General features: G+C 40.7%; 1 protein-coding gene across 3 annotated transcripts in view; it reads right to left on the bottom strand.

Moving 5' to 3' along the window:
• The window catches only part of LOC114654912 (baculoviral IAP repeat-containing protein 1-like), an 828,238-nt gene that overhangs the window by 763,892 nt on the left and 44,453 nt on the right, over nucleotides 1-19,893 (bottom strand). For 2 of the 3 annotated variants that reach the window (XR_007935441.1, XM_028805760.2), the window contains exons 11-14: nucleotides 13,663-13,830; nucleotides 10,481-10,642; nucleotides 3,052-3,141; nucleotides 2,804-2,968 (exon numbers count right to left, since the gene is read on the bottom strand). Coding sequence is in view for 2 of the 3 variants with exons in the window: in XM_028805760.2 (XP_028661593.2) it covers nucleotides 2,804-2,968; nucleotides 3,052-3,141; nucleotides 10,481-10,642; nucleotides 13,663-13,830 (585 nt within the window). In the remaining variant the exon portion in view is untranslated. Of the gene's footprint in view, nucleotides 1-2,803; nucleotides 2,969-3,051; nucleotides 3,142-7,372; nucleotides 7,528-10,480; nucleotides 10,643-13,662; nucleotides 13,831-19,893 lie in introns of those variants that run through there. The other variant, XM_051930027.1, reaches the window with a different exon arrangement.

The following is a 19,893-nucleotide window of genomic DNA, read 5'->3' as shown; positions in this document are numbered from 1 at the left end:
ATTAATTAGAAAAAGAACACATTGCTATTAGTGGGCTCCTTTCAAAAAAACCTTAGGGGGGGGCGCGATTAAAACTGCTATGAAAACTCGGGTCTCAAATACTTAAAGGTTGAGAAACGCTGATCTAAGGTATCAGTAAGGGTTGTCATGTTCCGTTAGCAACAGGGTGAAACTAATCATGTTAAAAGTTTTCTGATTATTTAATGAATTCCTTTTTTTAAGTAGTGACCTAATCAATGAATTGTATAAACATAGCGCAGAGGACACTTTTTTCTTTGTAACATGTTGCTAATAAGATATGCACTCGTTGCATCTTGCGAGATTTAGATAAAGAATAACGATTGACGCTTTTTCCTGCCTGTGTTTTATTGCTTAAATCGGGGCATTCCAGTGTGGGGGGTGCCTGTTTCAAATTCATTTTCCTCCACACCTGTGATGCACATTATGCTTACCAGCCTACTTGGATCTGCCTGATCTCTCTTTTTATATCATTTTTGTTAATTTTCAGTTCCTTCAGAATTTCCCTAGTGTGCAGTGACTTCCTAAAAATAATCATCCAGGGTTTATATGTGCACTTACTAACCTCCTTAAGCAATCGAGGATCAAAGGTTATCTGATTCTGTTGGTTTGTTAGATCTCAGCCCATTTAATCTAAACAGCACGTCTCCCTCTACATTTTTCAAATCACTCAGTGCCTCCTTAGTAGTCCCTGTTGCTGCCGGAAGGTTATCCACTTCTATCCTGGTCATTACAAAATACTAAATCTAGATAGGCTTCCCCTGGTGTTGGAGTTTTAATATATCGTGTTAAAACAGAATCACTGATTATGTCTAACAACTCCTGTGTTTGTTCTCTTGTATTTGCAATGGCTTATACAGTGGAACCTCTGGTCACGACCGTAACTCGTTCCAAAACTCTGGTCGCAACCCGATTCCGTTCTGGACCGTACAAACTGTATGTAAATATATTTTTTTAAGATTTTTAAGCACAAAAATAGTTAATTATACCATGGAATGAACAGTGTAATAGTAAACTAAATGTATAACCATATACAGTATGTCACTGAAAAAACCTTGAACAGAGAAAACTAACATTGCAGGAGTTCACGCTAATAGCCTTACGAACTGCTCGCTGTAAACACTGAAATGAAAATGAAAATGAAAATTTGAAAAATCCTTAATTTATACCAAAACTAACCATAAACAACCAAGAAAACTAACCTTGCATGAGGTTAATAATTTCTTTCTTTAATTCGATTTCAATTTTCTTCGAACCTTTCTTCTCACCAACACTACCACTCTTCACTTGCTTAGAAGCCATGGTTAATTGCAAAATTAATGCAAAGCACATGAAATAGAGCACAGAGTTCACAGCGAATGCACACACGTCTGACCGAGAACAATGTACAGGGAGAGACTGAACACGTGTGGAAGTCATTGGTGCATACGAACCGGAAAGGAAACTGGCTGCCTGCCAGTGTTTTTGTTCGTCACCCGTGTGTGGTCGTGAACAGATGCAAAACTTTGGTGAACTTTTTGATCGTAACCCAATTTGTACGTGTTCCGAAACGTTTGTAACCAGAGGTTTTACTGTATAAGCACTCACTAACCTCTTTAAGCACTCTAAGATAATTTAAGTACCGTATATACTCGCGTACTAGTCAGGTCTTGAAATCTGAAAAATCGATCATAAATTCAGACCCCGACTTATACGCCCGTCCAAAAATGCGACAGTTTTTTTTTTTTTTACATCTTCTTACCTCCTCCAATCTCACATCAGTTTCTCAGACGCATTGAATTTTGTTGCAGCAGCACAGTTACCAATTTCTTTCACCACTTCAACAACTTTTACTTTAAAACCAGTTTCAAACACTCCATCATAGATAAAGGATGCTCTTACGATAAAGGTGTATGAGGGTGTAAGACACAAAACAGTGGAAACTTCGCTTCGGAATAGTTTGGGTATTACCGTGTGGTCATGTAGGCACAATACATAGAAATAAAAGCCGTGTGCTCCGTGATTACTCTCTCAGGTGGGCATTAGCGTATCATAATCTCTTGGACCGATAGTGTGACTTTTCCGCATTCGATTTATATGCCCAACATTATAAAATACCGGAAATTATACGGTAAAATCAAGCCCTGACTTATCCGTGGGTCGAACTTATCCGCAAGTATATATGGTAATAAAAATAATATTTAAAAGGTTATTAAAGTATCATGCAGGCTAGCTGTACATGACACTCAAATTAAGGATGTGTCATTCTAAACATATTTAATATAAAATAATTATAAATCATGCAGGAGAACTTAAACGTGAGTATATATGGTACTCTAAGATGTCCTTCACATTCTCCATGTTCATAAATGTCCTCAAATGTCCCATACAGGTTAGGCTGATAGCTTCTATGGATTGACCCTCTTTGCTTTTAGATTTTTAGGACACTCCTGGAAACCATGCCAACCCACTTTCACTTGATGCGCTGTCAAGGAATACTGTATTAATCCAAAGGGGAAATTCTCTCTTTTGTATACCCCAACTTACTCAGAGATTTAGGGGCAGAGCACAGGGTCAGCTATTTGTACTGAACCCCTGGAGCAATTGCAGGTTACAGGCCTTGCTGAAGGCCCTGATGGAGTAGCATTCCTTCTGTCACTGCTGGGATTTGAACTGGCAAACCTTTGAGTTTCCAGCCCAGATCCTTTAGCCACAGGACCACCATTCCAGCATATAATTTCACATTGAAGAGCCGAAAATGAGTGTATAACTTTTATCGACAACATGAACAAGTGCCAACTCTCACCAAGGTGAAGAAGACTGCTGTCCTCTAAACAGTACGCCATGGATAAAACCTTTAGATGAGGCAAGTATCGAAACTGATCAATTGCAGTTGAAATCGTCGCTTTCATGCCTAGAGATGAAGGAAACTTCAGTTCTTCCAAATTCCTTAGAAATCCTAGAGCTAGAGCTAAAGGAGAAACAAATAAGTGGTAAACTGACCATTATCTGTAACATATATATGTGATGACGTTTTCTGTAAACGTTTCTTACCAAAAGAATGAGCTGCTTCCTTATCGACTGTTGTTTCCTGAGAGGGCACAGTCAAAATTCTCAGTTTTGTAAACTTTTTCAAAGATGCAGCTTGAAAAAAAGAAAAACAAAATTCTTAATCAATTTGATTGTTTAAATTATCTTAATTGTGTGGCAATGGTTCAGGTCAAATCTAATTGGTAGACACTTTTCAGTGACTTTAAATTCCTCTTTTTTTGTCTACTGCTCCTCTTAAATGTGGTGTTCCTCAGAGATCCATTTTGGGTCCTATTTTATTCTCTATATCCGTTCTCCCTATTGGAGCGATTTTTAGGAAATGTAACATTTCTTTTCACTGCTATGCTGATGATACACAGGTTTATATTCCCGTCTGCAACTCTTTAATGAATCAACTGCATAACTGTCTTTCTGAACTAAGATCCTGGATGGCTAATAATTTTCTTGATCTGAATCAAAATAAAATGGAGGTGCTTATAGTGAGTCCATCAGCTAAAGCCCAAATTGGTCTTGGACTTCTCGGCTCTTTCTCTGTCTTTTGCAAGCCTCAAGTCCGCAATCTTGGTTTTATCTTTGACAGTAACCTCTCTTTTGTGAAACAAGTTAATTCTGTAGTCAAGAGTTGCTTTTTGCAGCTTCGTCTTTTAGGTAAGATCAAGCCTTTTTTTATCTTCTAGGGATGTTGAGAAAGCTACTCAGGCTTTTATCTTTTCTCGCCTTGATTACTAAAACTCACTGTATTCTGGGATCAGCAAATCCCTGATATGTAGGTTACAATTGGTCCAGAATGCTGCCGCTCGCTTTCTGGTTAGGGCAAGAAAGTCTGATTCTGTTTCTCCAATATTAGCTTCTTTACTCTGGCTGCCTGTCAGTTTTAAAATTGATTTTAAAATCTTGCTGCTAGTTTTTAAATCTTTACATGGGCTTGCTCCTGCCTATTTATCTGAATTGTGTGTTTTACACCAGCCATCTAGAGTGCTTAGATCTTCTTGTCAGTTGTCTCTTGTTGTCCCTCGTACTAACTGTAAAACTAAGGGGGACAGAGCATTTGCAGCTGCTGCTCCTCGCCTGTGGAACTCTTTACCTCGTTACATAAAAGAGTCGTCTACAACTGAACTGTTCAAAACAAGACTAAAGACTCATTTCTATTCACTTGCATTCCGTGACCTTCAGTAATACTGATGGTTTCCTCAGTGATTACGTAACATCTATTTATTTTATTTATGTTCATTTATTTTATTTCTATTTATGTTAATTCTATGTTTTTTTTTCTTCTATTATTGTAAAGTATTTTGGCCACAGCATTCCTATGTTGTTTTAAATGTGCTATATAAATAAATTGACATTGACATTGTGTGATATTTGCCCGGACACCACCAGTCGGAAACCACATCTTTATCAAAAGACACACGTTTATTTATCCACAAATAAACATAGGTTTTAAGTCCCTATCACCACACAATGCACACAGCAATTAATCACCACAATTCAGTCCTTTCTCTTAGTCCTTTACCACCTTTCTCCTACTGGGAGCTTCGTCCTGCTCCCACTCCCGACTCTGGCTCTCAGACTGTAGCAAGGCGGCGCCTTTTATTCCAGCCTAGATGTGCTCCAGGTGGCTGGTGACGACCTTCCGGCAGCACTTCCTGGTGTGGCGAATGTGCTGCCCTTTGCACCGGAAGCACTCCGGGCGTCCCTGGCAGGTTCATCCGCCATCTTGCCTGGTGTGGCGGAAGTGACAGTTCTCTGGGTCCTATGAGGTTTAAGTCGCCCCCTAGCGGTGGCCACGGGTCCCAACAAGTTGGAAAATCTCTCCTCCTCTCCCGTGGTCCTTTCCTAGTCCAGGGCGGTTGCCCCCTCATGACCCAGAAGACATAAAGGTCTCCTTCTGGTCCCTTTAGGCGTCCTGGCCGGGTCAGAACCCCAGCCGTCTGTGACAATTGATATATATTCATCAGACATCTAGTGAGACTTATAACTAGGAAGGCTACTAATCATGTTCTAGGGAAAGTAGGGTGGACTTGCATGGCCATTCATGACTGCACTTTATTAAGTGTATGTTTTAATAGATAAAGCAGGAAAAATAATGGCCTCTCTAAAAGGAAGAGAATATGATCAGGATAAGCTAGAAAAGTGACAATGTGTGTATGGCTGCTGCTTGTGTGTATGGTAAGAACTGGAGTTAGTTCTAATTAGTGATAAACATGACAATATCTACTTTCTGTGTTACGTTTACCACATCTTGGCTATGAGAGTGTAATATAGAAGAAGAAAAGTTCATTGGTAAGCATGTATCAATAGGAAGCAGACATTGCAAGACCACACGATAATAATTCTTTGCATTTATATAGCGCTTTTCTCACTACTCAAAGCGCTCAGCAATTGCAGGTTAAGGGCCCAACAGAGCAGAGTCCCTTTTGGCATTTACGGGATTCGAACCGGCAACCTTCCGATTGCCAGTGCAGATCCCTAGCCTCAGAGCCACACCACATGACTCTTGATGTTGGATGAACGCTTGTTGAAGTTCCCCCAAGGGGATGACACACTTTCCATGTCTTTAGTAATTTCAGCCTTCTGAATTTATTAATAAATTAGCCACACTTTCTTGTTCATTAACAATGCTTTCTAGGTATCGTGCTATGGGTTTTATAAGGTAACACCAGGAGCTAAGACACGGGCCGAATGCTAGGAGACCAACAAAAGCTTTTGAAACTGAAGATGAGGATCAAAATGATCAAAACAAAGGTCAGAGCTAGCAGATCGTTACCCAAAGGAAAAGGAAGGATTTGTTTTTATTAGAATCCCAACTTGGATATGGTCATGATTTCACGGTGAACTTTCATCCCATTGCATCGTGATATAACCTGAAAAAATTGTTCAAAAAAGGTGTTGAAAACATTTCTAAAATATTTCACAATATAGAATACCTAACCACTAATGTTATCATTGAGGGGGTTAGCTAACGCTCAAATCAACTCCAAATGTGCAACCAAAGGCTTGCAATTGAATGTGAGTCATTGAAGGGTGGCTCTACGCAGAGTGCAGGCTTAGAGACACAAGGGTCGTAAATATAACGCGTTTCTTTGCGCTGTCCACACTTGTTGCACACAACACATTTGGTAGTTGGTTGACCATTTGCACTCGGGTTGGGGACAGAACGTGCGTTTAGTCGGGACAAGTCTGACCCCTTGTGTTCAAAAATGGCCACCAGTGCTAGAGCCTACAGGCTCCAAATCATCCAATTGATCGTCACTATCTCGATCACTATCATTATCATCAAAATTTTCATCTTGCCACAAATCTAGTTGTTTCAAAACATCAGCACCTTTATTCTTCTTTTGCAGACCCCCGTGACCCTGTGTTCGGATTCAGCGGGTTGGAAAATGGATGGATGGATGGATAACTGTCTATTTATAGCACGATTTTCTGCAGGTTGTCAAGGCTAAAAAAAAAATTCTATGGCCATCCACTAGATGGCAGCACTACACTAGATAATACATTTTATTTTTATTCATTTGACAACTCAGATAACTGAGACGCATCAACAAAACTGACCTGGCTGCATCTATATTGGTTGTATATGGAGATACGACTTATATCACAGGCTCAATGAGATACGACTTAACTCATACCTCACGTTTAACGTGTTAAATTATTAAGAAAAGCTGACAAAGCAGGAGTTTTACAGCAACACTGATTCTCCTTCATGTTGCGCTGCATTTCCACTTTCGGTCAAGCCTCACTAACATCTGTGGAAGCTAAAATATATAATACAATGCTACAATAAATGTATTATTAATGTACTGATATTGATATAAGCAATTTACTAATATAAGTGTGTGTGTAAGCAAGAATATTTAAAGCAGGGTGACAACAACTGTTAACAAAAGAATGTTTTGTAATTTCCTAAAAGCAACTGTTAGCAACAGACTGTTCTATGTCTAGAAATAAAAATAAAAATGTGATGACCTGGAAAAAAAAATATGAAAAGAGTAAACACTGATACACTAAAGCAAGTGTAAAAATATTTTGGAAAAGGGCACAGAGAGGTAAAAAAAACTATACAAGCAGCCTGAAGATGGGGAAGTTGGGTTTTTTTTCTGACTTGCAAGCAGAAAGCTCCATACTTGCTACTCACCTGTTTATTAATTCCATATTAATAAACTAACATTGATTAATTGCACTCCTGTCTTCCTCAGCGTCTTTCTTCCACACATCACCCTGCAAAAGCACGCAATACTCCTTTTTATATTATGGTAGATAGAAGCAACACATAGCTTTGCCTCTAGCACTGACCATGTTAAGCTCTGGTCAATTTGTCTGCTTACTTGGCTTCAGTCTGTTCAGATGGTTCACTTACTGTGAGCCAGCAGGTGGCACTGGTGTGTGAAATGTAACACACAAAAGAAAAAAAAAAACACTGTGAGCCCGAGGCTCAACATTTTGGGTTTCAAAGTAGTCCATCTTGTCCATGTGGTCCTAACAATGCCAAATCTTGTCAGGTCAGGTCAGGTTGGGGAGCATGCACTAATACAGTACGTTGCCACACTCACCACACAACGAAACACCTAAGGATTCTGGCTGGCAACGCCCCCAGGCAGACATGTGGTCAAGTCCCACCCTCCGGAAACGACTCTCTATCTGCCGCAGCCAGGTGTTAGGTGGGCATCTCTTTAGCCTGGTCCAGCCACTCGGGTCCTCAACATTGAGGATCCTGCGAGCCAGATCACTCTTGGGGAATCGCGCCACATGACCGTACTGCCGTAACTGACGCTCTCTCACAATGCAAGTAATGTGCATCATTCGAGACTCCATGAGCAACACAAAGTCAAACCAGTGGTACCCAAGGATTCTCCAAAGAGACACAGTACTGAAGGAGACCAGTCTTCATCTCAAGTCACTGGATAGCGTCCATGTCTCACAACCATATAGCAAGACAGGAAGCACCAGGGGCCTCATGCATAACACCGTGCGTAGAATTTGCACTATAACATGACGTAAGCACAAAAGCGGAAATGCGCTTACGCACAAAAAATGCATAAATCTGTGCGAACGCCAACTTCCACGTTCTTCTGTTCCTTAAATACCGGTCAGCGTGAAAAGTAACACACGTGCACGTGCCTGCTGTCCCGCCCAGACTCCTCCCAGAATTATGCCTCTTTGAATATGCAAATCAATATAAATAGCCCTTAAGCTCAGCCTTCTGTGAAAAGACAATGGCAAAAATACGAGGGAAAATAGAAGGATTTCAGCGAATCCCAAGTGGAGGCAAAGAAAAATGAACTATTTGTTGGGTTAAACGAGTGACATAGCGTGTTGGAGAAACTCAAAAGTTCAAGTTCACAAAGTCGCACAGTGCTGAAATAAAAAAGAAGTTGTCACATATCAAAGTCGCCGTGAAAAGGCGAGTCACAGCCCACTGTCTGAGTGTCATATGAAAGCTTATTAGGGTTCAGAGAAAAAAAACAGGCACACAGTGTGAAAAAAGCACGAAATGTTAACTTAAATCACGTAGTTTATTTTGTCATTAAAGTAGAACATCATAACCTTCATCTTAAAATCGTTTCATTTACTAGTTTCTCAAGTCCCATCGTAACTAAAGTAGCACATTAAATGCTTTGTTTTGTATTTGATCTTCTATGTGTGTGAATCATTACGTGCTTCCGGGCTTTCTGTTCCTCCGAGAGGACACAGAATCCATTACATTTGTAATATTACAGCTCTCTGAATAATTAAAATACTGAGAAGTATACGTGATATCTTTTTCATGATGATATGAGTTAAAGCATATTATTAAACATGGGAACACAGTGGCGCAGTGATTGTTCATGTCTCACACAAGATGCTTGCTGTGCCATGCACGACCTTCGATGAAATACTTTATTGTAACAGTAGTCTCTCTCAAACATACTAACCCCCAATTCCTGTCCTTACTTTTCTTTCTCCAAATACACAATCGCCACACAATCAGCTCTGTAATAGACGTTAAGCCATCTGTAAGTTTAGAACGTCAATTCTTCAAAACTTTTAAGGAACATTGAAATATCTTCGTAGTACGTGTTTAATTATTCTATCCATCTATCTTTCCAGTGTCGCACTAGCCACAGCAAGAATACAGCGTGAGGTGAACGGAGCTCCGGCTAAGTTAAAGTTTTATCTGTATAATATAATAAACATATTTTGCTGCATTTCATCTTAAAAATGATATCGTCATCATATGTAAATACGTGCTAAAGTGGCTCAGGTTGTGCAATATTATAACTGTTTCACAAGTTTACAGTGAGGTGATTGTACTTATAAGTACAAACAGTTCTGCAAGGAGCACTTGATGGACTGATTGAGTGTGTTTATAGTTCTTGGGATGAAACTGTTTCTGAACCACAAGGTCCGTACAGGAAAGGCTCTGAAGCGTTTGTCGGATGGGAGCAGTTCAAATAGCGAATGGCTGAGGCAGCATGTGCTTGATGCTGTGTACCGATAATTCTCTTTCTGATCAGCTGCTGTACAGCTGTGATTCCCCACTCAGATACAGTGATATAAATTCTTTGAGTGGTGCAGTGAGAGTAATATGGAAAAAGATGATCCACTGTGGTAACCCCTAACGGGAGCAGCTGAAAGAAGAAGAAGAAGGTGCAGTGAGAGTAACAACGCTAAAGCAGTTATGGTATTTGGAATAGTTTGACCATTCTGTGGGCCATTATATTGTTACAGGTTAATTACAATCGGATGCCTTAAACTAATAAACAATTTGCGGTTAATTTCAGTGTATTTATAAAGCCGCGTCAGGGATGTGGATCTAAAAAAGAAAGGATAACCACACAGGAACAGTAGCACTGCTTTGACGCTGGGTACCGCCAGTCTGCAAAACAGAGCGGAGAACTTGCGTACGCCAGGGTATGAGGTACCGTGGAAATGTGCGTGGCTTTACGCCAAGTTTAGGTTTTATACATTGCGATTTGAACGTGGAAACATTCGTACGCAACATTTCTGTGCATATGCACCGTTTATACATGAGGTCCCAGGACTCTATAGACCTTCATCGTTTTGCATAGATATCAGGAGAGCCTCACACCTCTTTCCAGCGGCCTAATGACCCCCCATGCTCTCCCAATCTGTCTACTGACTTCATAGGAAGAGTCACCAGAGACATGAATATCACTGACGATGTAAGAATGAAATGAAATGAATGAAATCTATTAAGTTATGCCTAATTTCATTGGGTACTCTTCTATTTGTATTTTTTATCTATTTTTTGTATTGCCATTTATTTTCTTATTTATTTATTTATTTATCCATTTTCATTGTAAAGCCCTTTCAGTTACACTGTTGGTGTAAACATTTGTTACAAAAATAAATGGTATTGTGGATATTTCAGATTTATTTTGACAACTTGTACATTCACAGTGATAAATATAATATGCAGAGTACATACCAAAAGCAGAAATGTCTTCTGCTGTCGGAGTAAAACCCTTGAAAGAAACATTCTCCAGCTCCTCGCAGTGAGTCAAAGATGTAACAATGCTGGGGAAACCTGGGCACTCTTTACACTGCAAATGGAAGACCTTCAGCTTTGGAAAGTGCCGAATGAGAAAAGCTGCAAGTATTAAAACACAATGTTTCTGTTTATAACGTGCATAATTTTCAAACCACCTTAATCCAGTTCAGGTAAAGGGACTCCTGTCAACATCTGTCAGATCTGGGTGGGATGCCAGTCCACTACAGGACCCACTCAAACAAACAGCCATATTCCCAGTGAGTGTTATTAACCTGAGACAAAGCCTCTGACATAGTGCCACGGCAGCAGGTTCACTTACTTGACAGAGTGAAGATCGGCGTATTACACTCATAGGTCATAGGTCATACATTCCCTAGTGGGGACTGGGTGGCCTCGTGGCCTCAGAGCCCCAGCAGATTTTGTTTTTTTCTCCAGCCGTCTGGATTTTTTTTTTTTGTTTTTTTGTCCACCCTGGCCACCGGACCTTACTTTTATTCTATGTTAATTACTGTAGCTGCTGAAGTATAAGGTGTCATCAGGCACGGGTAAGACGCATGTCAAAAGAATTCTCAGAGTCCAAGAGTTCGTTTTAAAGGTATTTAGTGAAAGTTAAAAGCAAATAATCCACACAAGAATGAAAGAAAAAATAGTTACACACGTAGAATAAAAGGCAAAAAAGGGAAAAATGTATCTTGTTTAAACTTAGCTTTTCTTGAAAGACTTTAGTTATTTCTATGCTTAAAGGTTCTTAATTTCTTCTTCTGTACGCCTTGGCGTACGGTGTGGTACTTAAGTAAACAAGTTTTCTTTACTTGTTATTTCTCACATTCAAAGAGCCCATAGGCCATCGAGCACTGTTACATGCGGTCACATTTCTTCTTCTCTACTTAAAGGTTCATAGCTTCTTCTTCTGTACACTTTACGTACGGCACAACACATAAATTAAGTGCTGTTTTCTTACATATTTACTTCACACACTCAAAAGGCTTGTAAGCCGGTTGGCACATAGGCAAGTGCACAGGCACGGTCACGTGCGATCACAGTTAAAAACCGTATGCCTCTACACCTTATACAAGGCAAGGCTGTCACTAACGAACTGAAGAATAATGTTTACTCCAAGCTGTTAGAAATGGTAAGAATATACCAATACGATTCTATTTACGGGGGTTATAGGAACCTCCCATAATTTATGCATTGTCATCTAAGAAATACTCATGAATCTTATAGAACAAGGAAAATGGCTCTTACAATCACTATTGCCTAATTTTATTTTAAATTTTTTTATGTTTTCATTCTTCATCATGTAAAGCACTTTGAGCTACATCATGTGTATGAAAATGTGCTCTAGAAATAAATGTTGTTGTTGTTGTTATCTGAATCACCTCAGGTGCTGATGTCCAAGGTTCGATCCCCATAAGGGGAAGCAAAGGGGCCTACACCTGATGAGCCCTAATTAGGACGAAACACGTGTCGTGTACTCTTTGTATTTTGTGGCAGGGACTGTACCACATATTATATATATATATTATTGAGAGAGTTGTCACTGTGACACAAAGATGTTCCTTAGCTTATATAGGCATAGATCAAGTCAGTGAAACCTGTGGGCTATTGATCTGGTCAGTTAAGTAGCAGAGGGGCTTGTTAATCAGTTTCAGCTGCTTTGGGGTTAATGAAATGTACAACAGGGGCACTAGAGGGGCAACAATAAGACGACCCCCAAAACAGGAATGGTTTAATAGGTGGAGGCCATTGACATGTTTCCCTCTTCATCTGTTTTTCCACTAGTTTTGCATTTGGCTACGGTCAGTGTCACTACTGGTAGCATGAGGCCATACCTGGACCCTACAGAGCTGGCACAGGTAGTCCAACTTCTTCAGGATGGCTGGCACATCAATACGTGACATTGCCAGAAGGTTTGCTGTGTCTCCCAGCACAGTCTCAAGGGCATGGAGGAGATTCCAGGAGATAGGCAGTTACTCTAGGAGAGCTGGACAGGGCCCCTTGTAGAAGGTCCTTAACCCATCAGCAGGACCCACCGGTATCTGCTCCTTTGGGCAAGGAGGAACAGGATGAGCACTGCCAGAGCCTACAAAATGATCTCCAGCAGGCCACTGGTGTGAATGTCTCTGACCAAACAATCAGGAACAGACTTCATGAGGGTGGCCTCAGGGCCCAACGTCCTCTAGTGGTCTCTGTGCCCACTGCCTGGCACCGTGGAGCTCAATTGACTTTTGCCATAGAATACCAGGATTGGCAGGTCCACCACTGGTGCTCTGTGCTTTTCACAGATGAAAGCAGGTTCACCCTGAGCACATGTGACAGACGGGAAAGGGTCTGGAGAAGCCATGGAGAACGTTATGCTGCCTGTAACATCATTCAGCATGACCGGTTTGGTGGTAGGCCAGTGAAGGTCTGGGGAGGCATATCCAAGGAGGTACACACAGACCTCTATAGGCTAGACAACAGCACCTTGACTGCCATTAGGTATCAGGATGAAATCCTTGGACTCATTGTCAGACCCTATGCTGGTGCAGTGGCTCCTGGGTTCCTCCTGGTGTACGAGAATGCCCGGCCTCATGTGACGAGAGTATGCAGGCAGTTCCTGGAGGATGAATGAAGTGATACCATTGACTGGCCCCCACACTCGCACACCTGACCTCAATCCAATAGAACACTCTTGGTGGGACATTATGTTTCACTCCATCTGACGGCGTCAGGTTGCACCTCAGCCTGTCCAGGAGCTCAGTGATGCCCTGGTCCAGATCTGGGAGGAGATCTCCCAGGACACCATCTGTCATCTCATTAGGACCATGTGCCCCCCACAGTATTGTCAGGTATGCATACAAGCACATGGGGGGGTTGGGGCATACAAACTACTGAGTACAATTTGGAGTTGCTGCAATGAAATTTTGGCCAAATGGACTCGCCTGCCTGCCGCATCATTTTTTCCTCTTGATTTTCAGGGGGTCTTTGAATTCAGCCCTCTGTAGGTTGATGATTTTCATTTCCATCAAACGATGAGGCGTCCTTTCATTCCTAACACATATCCTTTAATTTTTATATATATAATATATTTAATAGCTTACTTTACAATAACAATGTCACAGGCAAAAGCGTACCTAGTTTGTTGTGCTCTTTTGTGAGGTCCACCCCTTCAATTATAAGTTTTTCGATTGGAAGATTCCTGACTCCATCTGGCATTTTTTCAAATATGTTTGTCTTAGTTGATGTGGACAGACGGATCTCTTTAAGGTAAATCAGTTTATCCAGATTAGAAATCAAGCATTCTGTAAGGAGAGTATGAAAACAGCTGATTAATAATGTTGTCATCATAGAAATCTGCCTTCTGATTTTTAAAATGCTCAAGAAGCAAAAATGTTAAAAGTAGTAATAAATAAAACATGAATATCATTTGCCGTTGCAATAAAATGTATGCATTAAGACTCATAAGCAGTAACAATGTATTTATTCAGTGTACAGTTATACAATAAACTCTAGACAGACATCTGGCCTTTGGCACTAACAAAACGAGAGGAAGTCGTTTCAGGGTTTTGTAGACTCTCGACATGTCCTGATCCTTCAGCAGAAGTGCGTCAAGAAACGCTCTGGGTGGCTCCTTTGTACCAACAGTAATACCCCTGCATAATACCCCACTGGGACTGAGAGTGCCAAGTCAGAAGTTCCTTTTCTTTCTTTTTAAAGTTTTCTTCCTGTTTAGTCATTCTGGTATACAGTATGTCCAGACGACAGTGTGTGTGTATACAGTATATACTGTATGCAATTATCAATCTATGTATTAATTTAAAGAGCTTCTGTAAAAAAGCCAAAATTTCCTCCTGGTAACACATCAAAGTTCTAAAGCTTTAAGGAGTGTAGTGGAAGAGAACCATCAGTCTAGATGAGAGAACAAGATGATGACTTTGCCATAGAGAAATATTTGCACCATCTACTGTACATATTTCTGTTTTTTCTTATTTTTTATTTCACAGTGAATGCTGATTATCAAGTCTTCAGATCAAGTCTAATCTCTATATATAAAGCCACTGACCACTGTGGCTGTACCACTGACTCACTCATCACAAAATCTCCCAAACCATGAGGATTTGGGACTTGAAATTTGCAATGTAGGTTACCCTTGGTCCATAGGTGCTCACTAAGAAACGGTTTTAAAAATGTTGTGGTCTAAGCGCAAAATTTCTTATAGTTTTTTAGACCCGTTTGTATGTCTGTCCGCTTTTCACGAGAGAACTACTTAACGGATTTAGATCGGGTTTTTTTTCTAGAATTTGCTTGAACATTCTGTTGATTTTGCGACTTTCTCATTGCACCAAGTATCATAGTTCGCTTGCGGTAATGATTGTTTAGGGCAAATCTGAGAGAGAGATTCATGGGGCTGCGGGGAGAGGGGCGGGGCCCTCCTCACTCACATGTCAGCCTCTGGGCGTAATCTTAACTCTGCTTAGTTAACGAATGTGAGAACTACTTAACGGATTTAGATCTTTTTTTTTATATAATTTGCTTGAACATGCCGGTTGATTTTGCGACTTCTCTCATTGCACTAAGAATCATAGTTTGCTTACAGGAGCGATATATTCACACTAATCCGAGACAGAGGGTGCAGGGGAAGAATGATATTAGGAGTGGAGAGCTGGTCAGGGCCCTCCTCATTGTACTATTTCACTAATACGTGGGCCAAGCCATGGGGGATGGCTAGTATTAAATAAAAGACACCATTCTAGAATTACATTTAAAGCTTAGCTACTCACTAATACAAGAGTGGATTATTCTTGGCTTTTGGTTCATTACTTAGTAAGGTAAACAGTCAATCTGATGGTACCGTAACTGAGACCATCTTGTGATCTGACCACGTCCTGCATTCAGTGGCATAGCTGCCTCACACTGAGAAGGCGTCAGTTCGATTTTTGACTTGTGACTTGTGTTTATTGTACACATCGCCTCATTTTCTTTCGCCCTGGCGGGAGGGGGTCTAGTTTGCCTCATAATGCTAGTATGAGGATTTGTAACACTTTAGTGGCTCAGCAAAAGTCGGTATGGATCAATGAATGAGCGTGCTCTCCCTCCATCTGAGATTTTGTTTTTGCTGCTATTGGAGAGTCTCCAGGCCCTAATTACCTTCTATTTAAAAAAGGCATGTTTGGAAATGAATTAAGGCATCTGAAACAGGTTATTCAACTCAGGCACATACATACAAGGTAGTTTTATAGTTCAGAAGATGTGATGATAGTTTAACAAAGATGCATGTTGGATATATGTTTTACAGTGCATCCGGAAAGTATTCACAGCGCATCACTTTTTCCACATTTTGTTATGTTACAGCCTTATTCCAAAATGGATTCAATTCATTTTTTTCCTCAGAATTCTACACACAACACCCCATAATGACAATGTGAAAAAAGTTTACTTGAGGTTTTTGAAGAAATTGGTAACTGCACTGCTGCAGCAAAATTCAATGCGTCTGAGAAACTGGTGTGAGATTGAATGAAGCAAGAAGATGTTAAAAAAAAAATGTAAGTGTCGTATTTTTGAACGAGTGTATAAGTCGGGTCTGATTTTATGATCCATTTTTCGGGTTTCAAGACTCGACTTATATGCGAGTATATACGGTAATTAAAATCCCAACAGCTGTATTGCTTTAGTAGTAAATAAGTGAGTTCTAATTAAGAAATTGATTGAAATGAAAACCTGCAGCCACTGCCAACCTCCAGAACTGTAATCGAGGACCTCTGATCAACAATGTAACTAAAATTTGTCTTTGATGAATGAAAGCGCTAACAAGACCTAGAGTCAAATAGCAAGTTTCATTATCAGGAAGGGCCGAGTTCTAATTGGGAAACTGGCTGGAATGAAAACCTGTAGCCACTGCGGCCCTCCAGGACTGTGATTGAGGACCCCTGGTTTATAGCGTTATAGTATGTAAGTAGTAGTAAGTATATTGGACGTTGGTAGGTGCAAAAATATAAAATCTCACTCTCTTATACTCACTGCAGTGAAGTGACAGAAGGAGGAGTTCCCTGTCCAAAATGGCAACAAAGCTAATATTCTGTCTCATTGTGACATACCGGGTCTGCAGCTCAGAAAAACTGGGGTGCTGGGGTGTAGAGCAGGTGTGAGCAGTCTGCCATGAAGACGCCCCGTCATCGGGTTGATGAGAGGCGGTCAGTGGTCTGTGTGTTGCCTTGTCGGCACGTGTGGGCAGTCTGATGGCCTTATTATCAGGCTGGGGGGCAATCGCACCTGCAACAGCCCCCCAGCTTATAAAAGGGGAGTGAAAGGAGAAAGAAACAGACGGGTAGAGTGGAAGTTAAAGGACAAGGGAAGCAGGTAGAAGAAAGAGAAAGGAAACAAGCTGGTGAACAGAATGGAAGCAGGTGGACTGGAGAAGAGGAGCGAGGAGCTGGGCTGTGGGTCGCTCCTGTTGAGCGTCTTTGGGAGCAGGAGTGACCGTTATGCTCTGGAAGTGCCAGCAGCGGTGGGAATACAGAGCGCCCGCGCCGGGTGGGGCCTGGTTTGGCAGAGGTTTGAGCAGAGCAGGGCTTGGTGGTTACCTATGAACGCTGTTGGATTAGTGGTGGGGGGAGATGGGCCGGTTCAGATGGGTGTCTCCTGCTGGTCGACGTCTCTCTGGGCTGGAAGGTCTGGATAAGATAAGCCGGAGAGGCGTCACTTTTAAAAGAAGGCACCAGGGCTTATGGATTTTAAAATGAGTTTCCCGCACAGCGTTGTTTTAACATCGTTTTTAACTAATTTATTTATTTGATCATTTTAACTGCCATAGAACACTTCATTTTATGGATTATTTATTTATTGGCGGTTTGGAGCACTGCACTTTGGACATGCTTTGGATTTGTTTTTTTTAAATTAAAGCACTGGGCACTTTGCACCTTCCCTTTGCTTCAGGTGAGTTTAGTCCTCATCACGGGTATGTGGTACTCAAAGTAACTCGTGTGCAGTTGTATTTGAAGCTGCGGTATTTATGTTTAAACAAAATATCCATATTAAAGGAAGTGCACAAAAGCTAATTTTTTCTAATTTAGAGCACATAAGGGTAAGTAGGTAACACTAAATGTGATTTTCAAGTATATGTTATGTCCAAGAGTCATATGGCTCATAGATGACAATGTTTTACTGCATTACTATATCTTCTCGATTGTATGCAGTTCTATCTCTGGAACATCCCTGCGTTGTGTTTCCAGGTCTTTGTCTTGCATGCCTATGAGCCATGTTGTTTTTTCTGCTGCTCAGATATTTTAAATTCAGGATTACTTGTTGCCTGCCAATGTTTTTCGGCGTCTTGTTTTTGTATTCTTTCCCCTTCTTCGTTACTTAATCTCCTTCTGCGGTTTGCTTGACACTCAGCAGATGTCACTGCACTTTTTTTTTCTTCCTGCCATTATGGTAGTTTTCACTTGGTGTTGTGATCACTTTGCTATCAACACACGTCCACTGGTCAATTTGCTGTCCGCTATTGATGTTTTAGAAGGTTGATGTTTGATGATCAATAAACACAATGCTAACACTAGATAATTAATTCTGAATATATGTGTGCTGTGTTCTCTGGGATTATTGGTAAGTGGGCTTGTGGAAACTATGTTTTTATTTCAATATAGTTTCTTGGCCATCAGTAAAGGGCCATCAGGTTAGCCCAACCTAAAATTTTTGTAACTTCAACAACATATCTTTTTTCTTGTCAAAGTCCTTCAGCATCTTGTCTGCTTATTATTTCTCATTCATTGTTACTTAAACCACATTCTGTAATGTGCTTGATGCACAGCAGATGTTGCTACTCTTCTTTTTTCTTTCTTTCTATTATAGTGTTCTTTGTCACATAATTTAATGTTGCAATGTGCTTTTTGCTCAGCAGATGTTGCTGCTCTTCTTTTTCTTTCTTCCTATTATATTGTACCTTGTCACTTAACTGGAGGTGTTCTTGATGCTCAGCAGATGCCACTGCTCTTTTTTATCTTTCTTCCTGTCATGAGGTTCTTTGTCACATAATCAACTTCTGTGATCTGCTTGATGCACAGCAGATGTTGCTGCTCTTTTTGTGCTTTCCTCCTATTACCATGTTCTTTGTCACCTAATTGAATGTTGCAGTGTGGTTTTTGATCAGCAGATGTTGCTGCTCTTTTCTTTTTCTTTCTTCCTCTTATAGTATTTGTTACATAATTGGATTGTGCAATGTGCGTGATGCTCAGTAGATGCTACTGCTCTTCTTTTTTTATTTCTGTATTCCTGGTGGTTGTCACTTGGCCTTACAATCACTTTTGCTGTAACATACAACCACAGTTCACTTTGCCACTGCCTAAATTTTTTTTGAATTTGCAGACCATAAGATTTCGATTAAGACCAATATCAAGGTTCAGGCCTCAGTAGTTTGTGAGTAATTGAATGACAGACCCTTAGCATTTTATTGTATTTAATTTATTTTAATATTATTTTATATTTTATTTTATATTTTATATTGGGGGCAGCACGGTGACGCAGTTGGTAGCGCTGCTGTCTCGCAGTTAGGAGACCCGGGTTTGCTTCCCAGGTCCTCCCTGCGTGGAATTTGCATGTTCTCCCCGTGTCTGCGTGGGTTTCCTCCCACAGTCCAAAGACATGCAGGTTAGGTGGATTGGCGATTCTAAATCGTCCCTAGTGTGTGCTTGGTGGGTGTGTGTGTGTCAGCCCTGCAGTGGGCAGGCAACCTGCCGGGGTTTGTTTCCTGTCTTGCGCCCTGTGTTGGCTGGGATTGGCTCCAGCAGACCCCTGTGACCCTGTAGTTAAGATATAGTGGGTTGGATAATGGATGGATGGTTATTTAATATTATATTTAATATAATATTGAATAATTTTATTATATTATATTTTATTTTATTTAATATAATCTAAATTAAATATAATATAATAAAATACAGTGGAACCTCGGTTTGTGAGTAACTTGGTTTACGAGTGTTTTGCAAGACGAGCAAAAATTTTTAATAAATTTTGACTTGATAAACGAGCGAGGTCTTGCAGTGCGAGTAGTACGTATACGCTTTGTCTGCTGAGTGTCATGTGAGCACAGCTGAGTTGATGGTTCTTCTCTCTCTCTCGTTGCGGGATTGTGGGCAATCGTCTCCTATTCTCCGTCTGAGTCGGCGTGCCTCACTCATATAGTCAACATCCGTACGAGCGTATACTGTTTACTACAGCATTAGCATTGTGAATGTGTGTGTGTGTGTCTGTGTGTGTGTGCTCGCGTGTGTATGTGTGCTGGGACGTGTGAGTCCCCGTCTTGCACCCTAAAACACAAAGCTGAGTCTCAGTACTTTAGCAACACCAGCTTTATTCAGCTGAAAAACAGC

The sequence above is a fragment of the Erpetoichthys calabaricus genome, chromosome 7 (genome assembly GCF_900747795.2).
Source record: "Erpetoichthys calabaricus chromosome 7, fErpCal1.3, whole genome shotgun sequence".
Lineage (NCBI taxonomy): Eukaryota > Metazoa > Chordata > Cladistia > Polypteriformes > Polypteridae > Erpetoichthys > Erpetoichthys calabaricus.
This window is presented reverse-complemented; position numbering and strand designations above follow the sequence as displayed.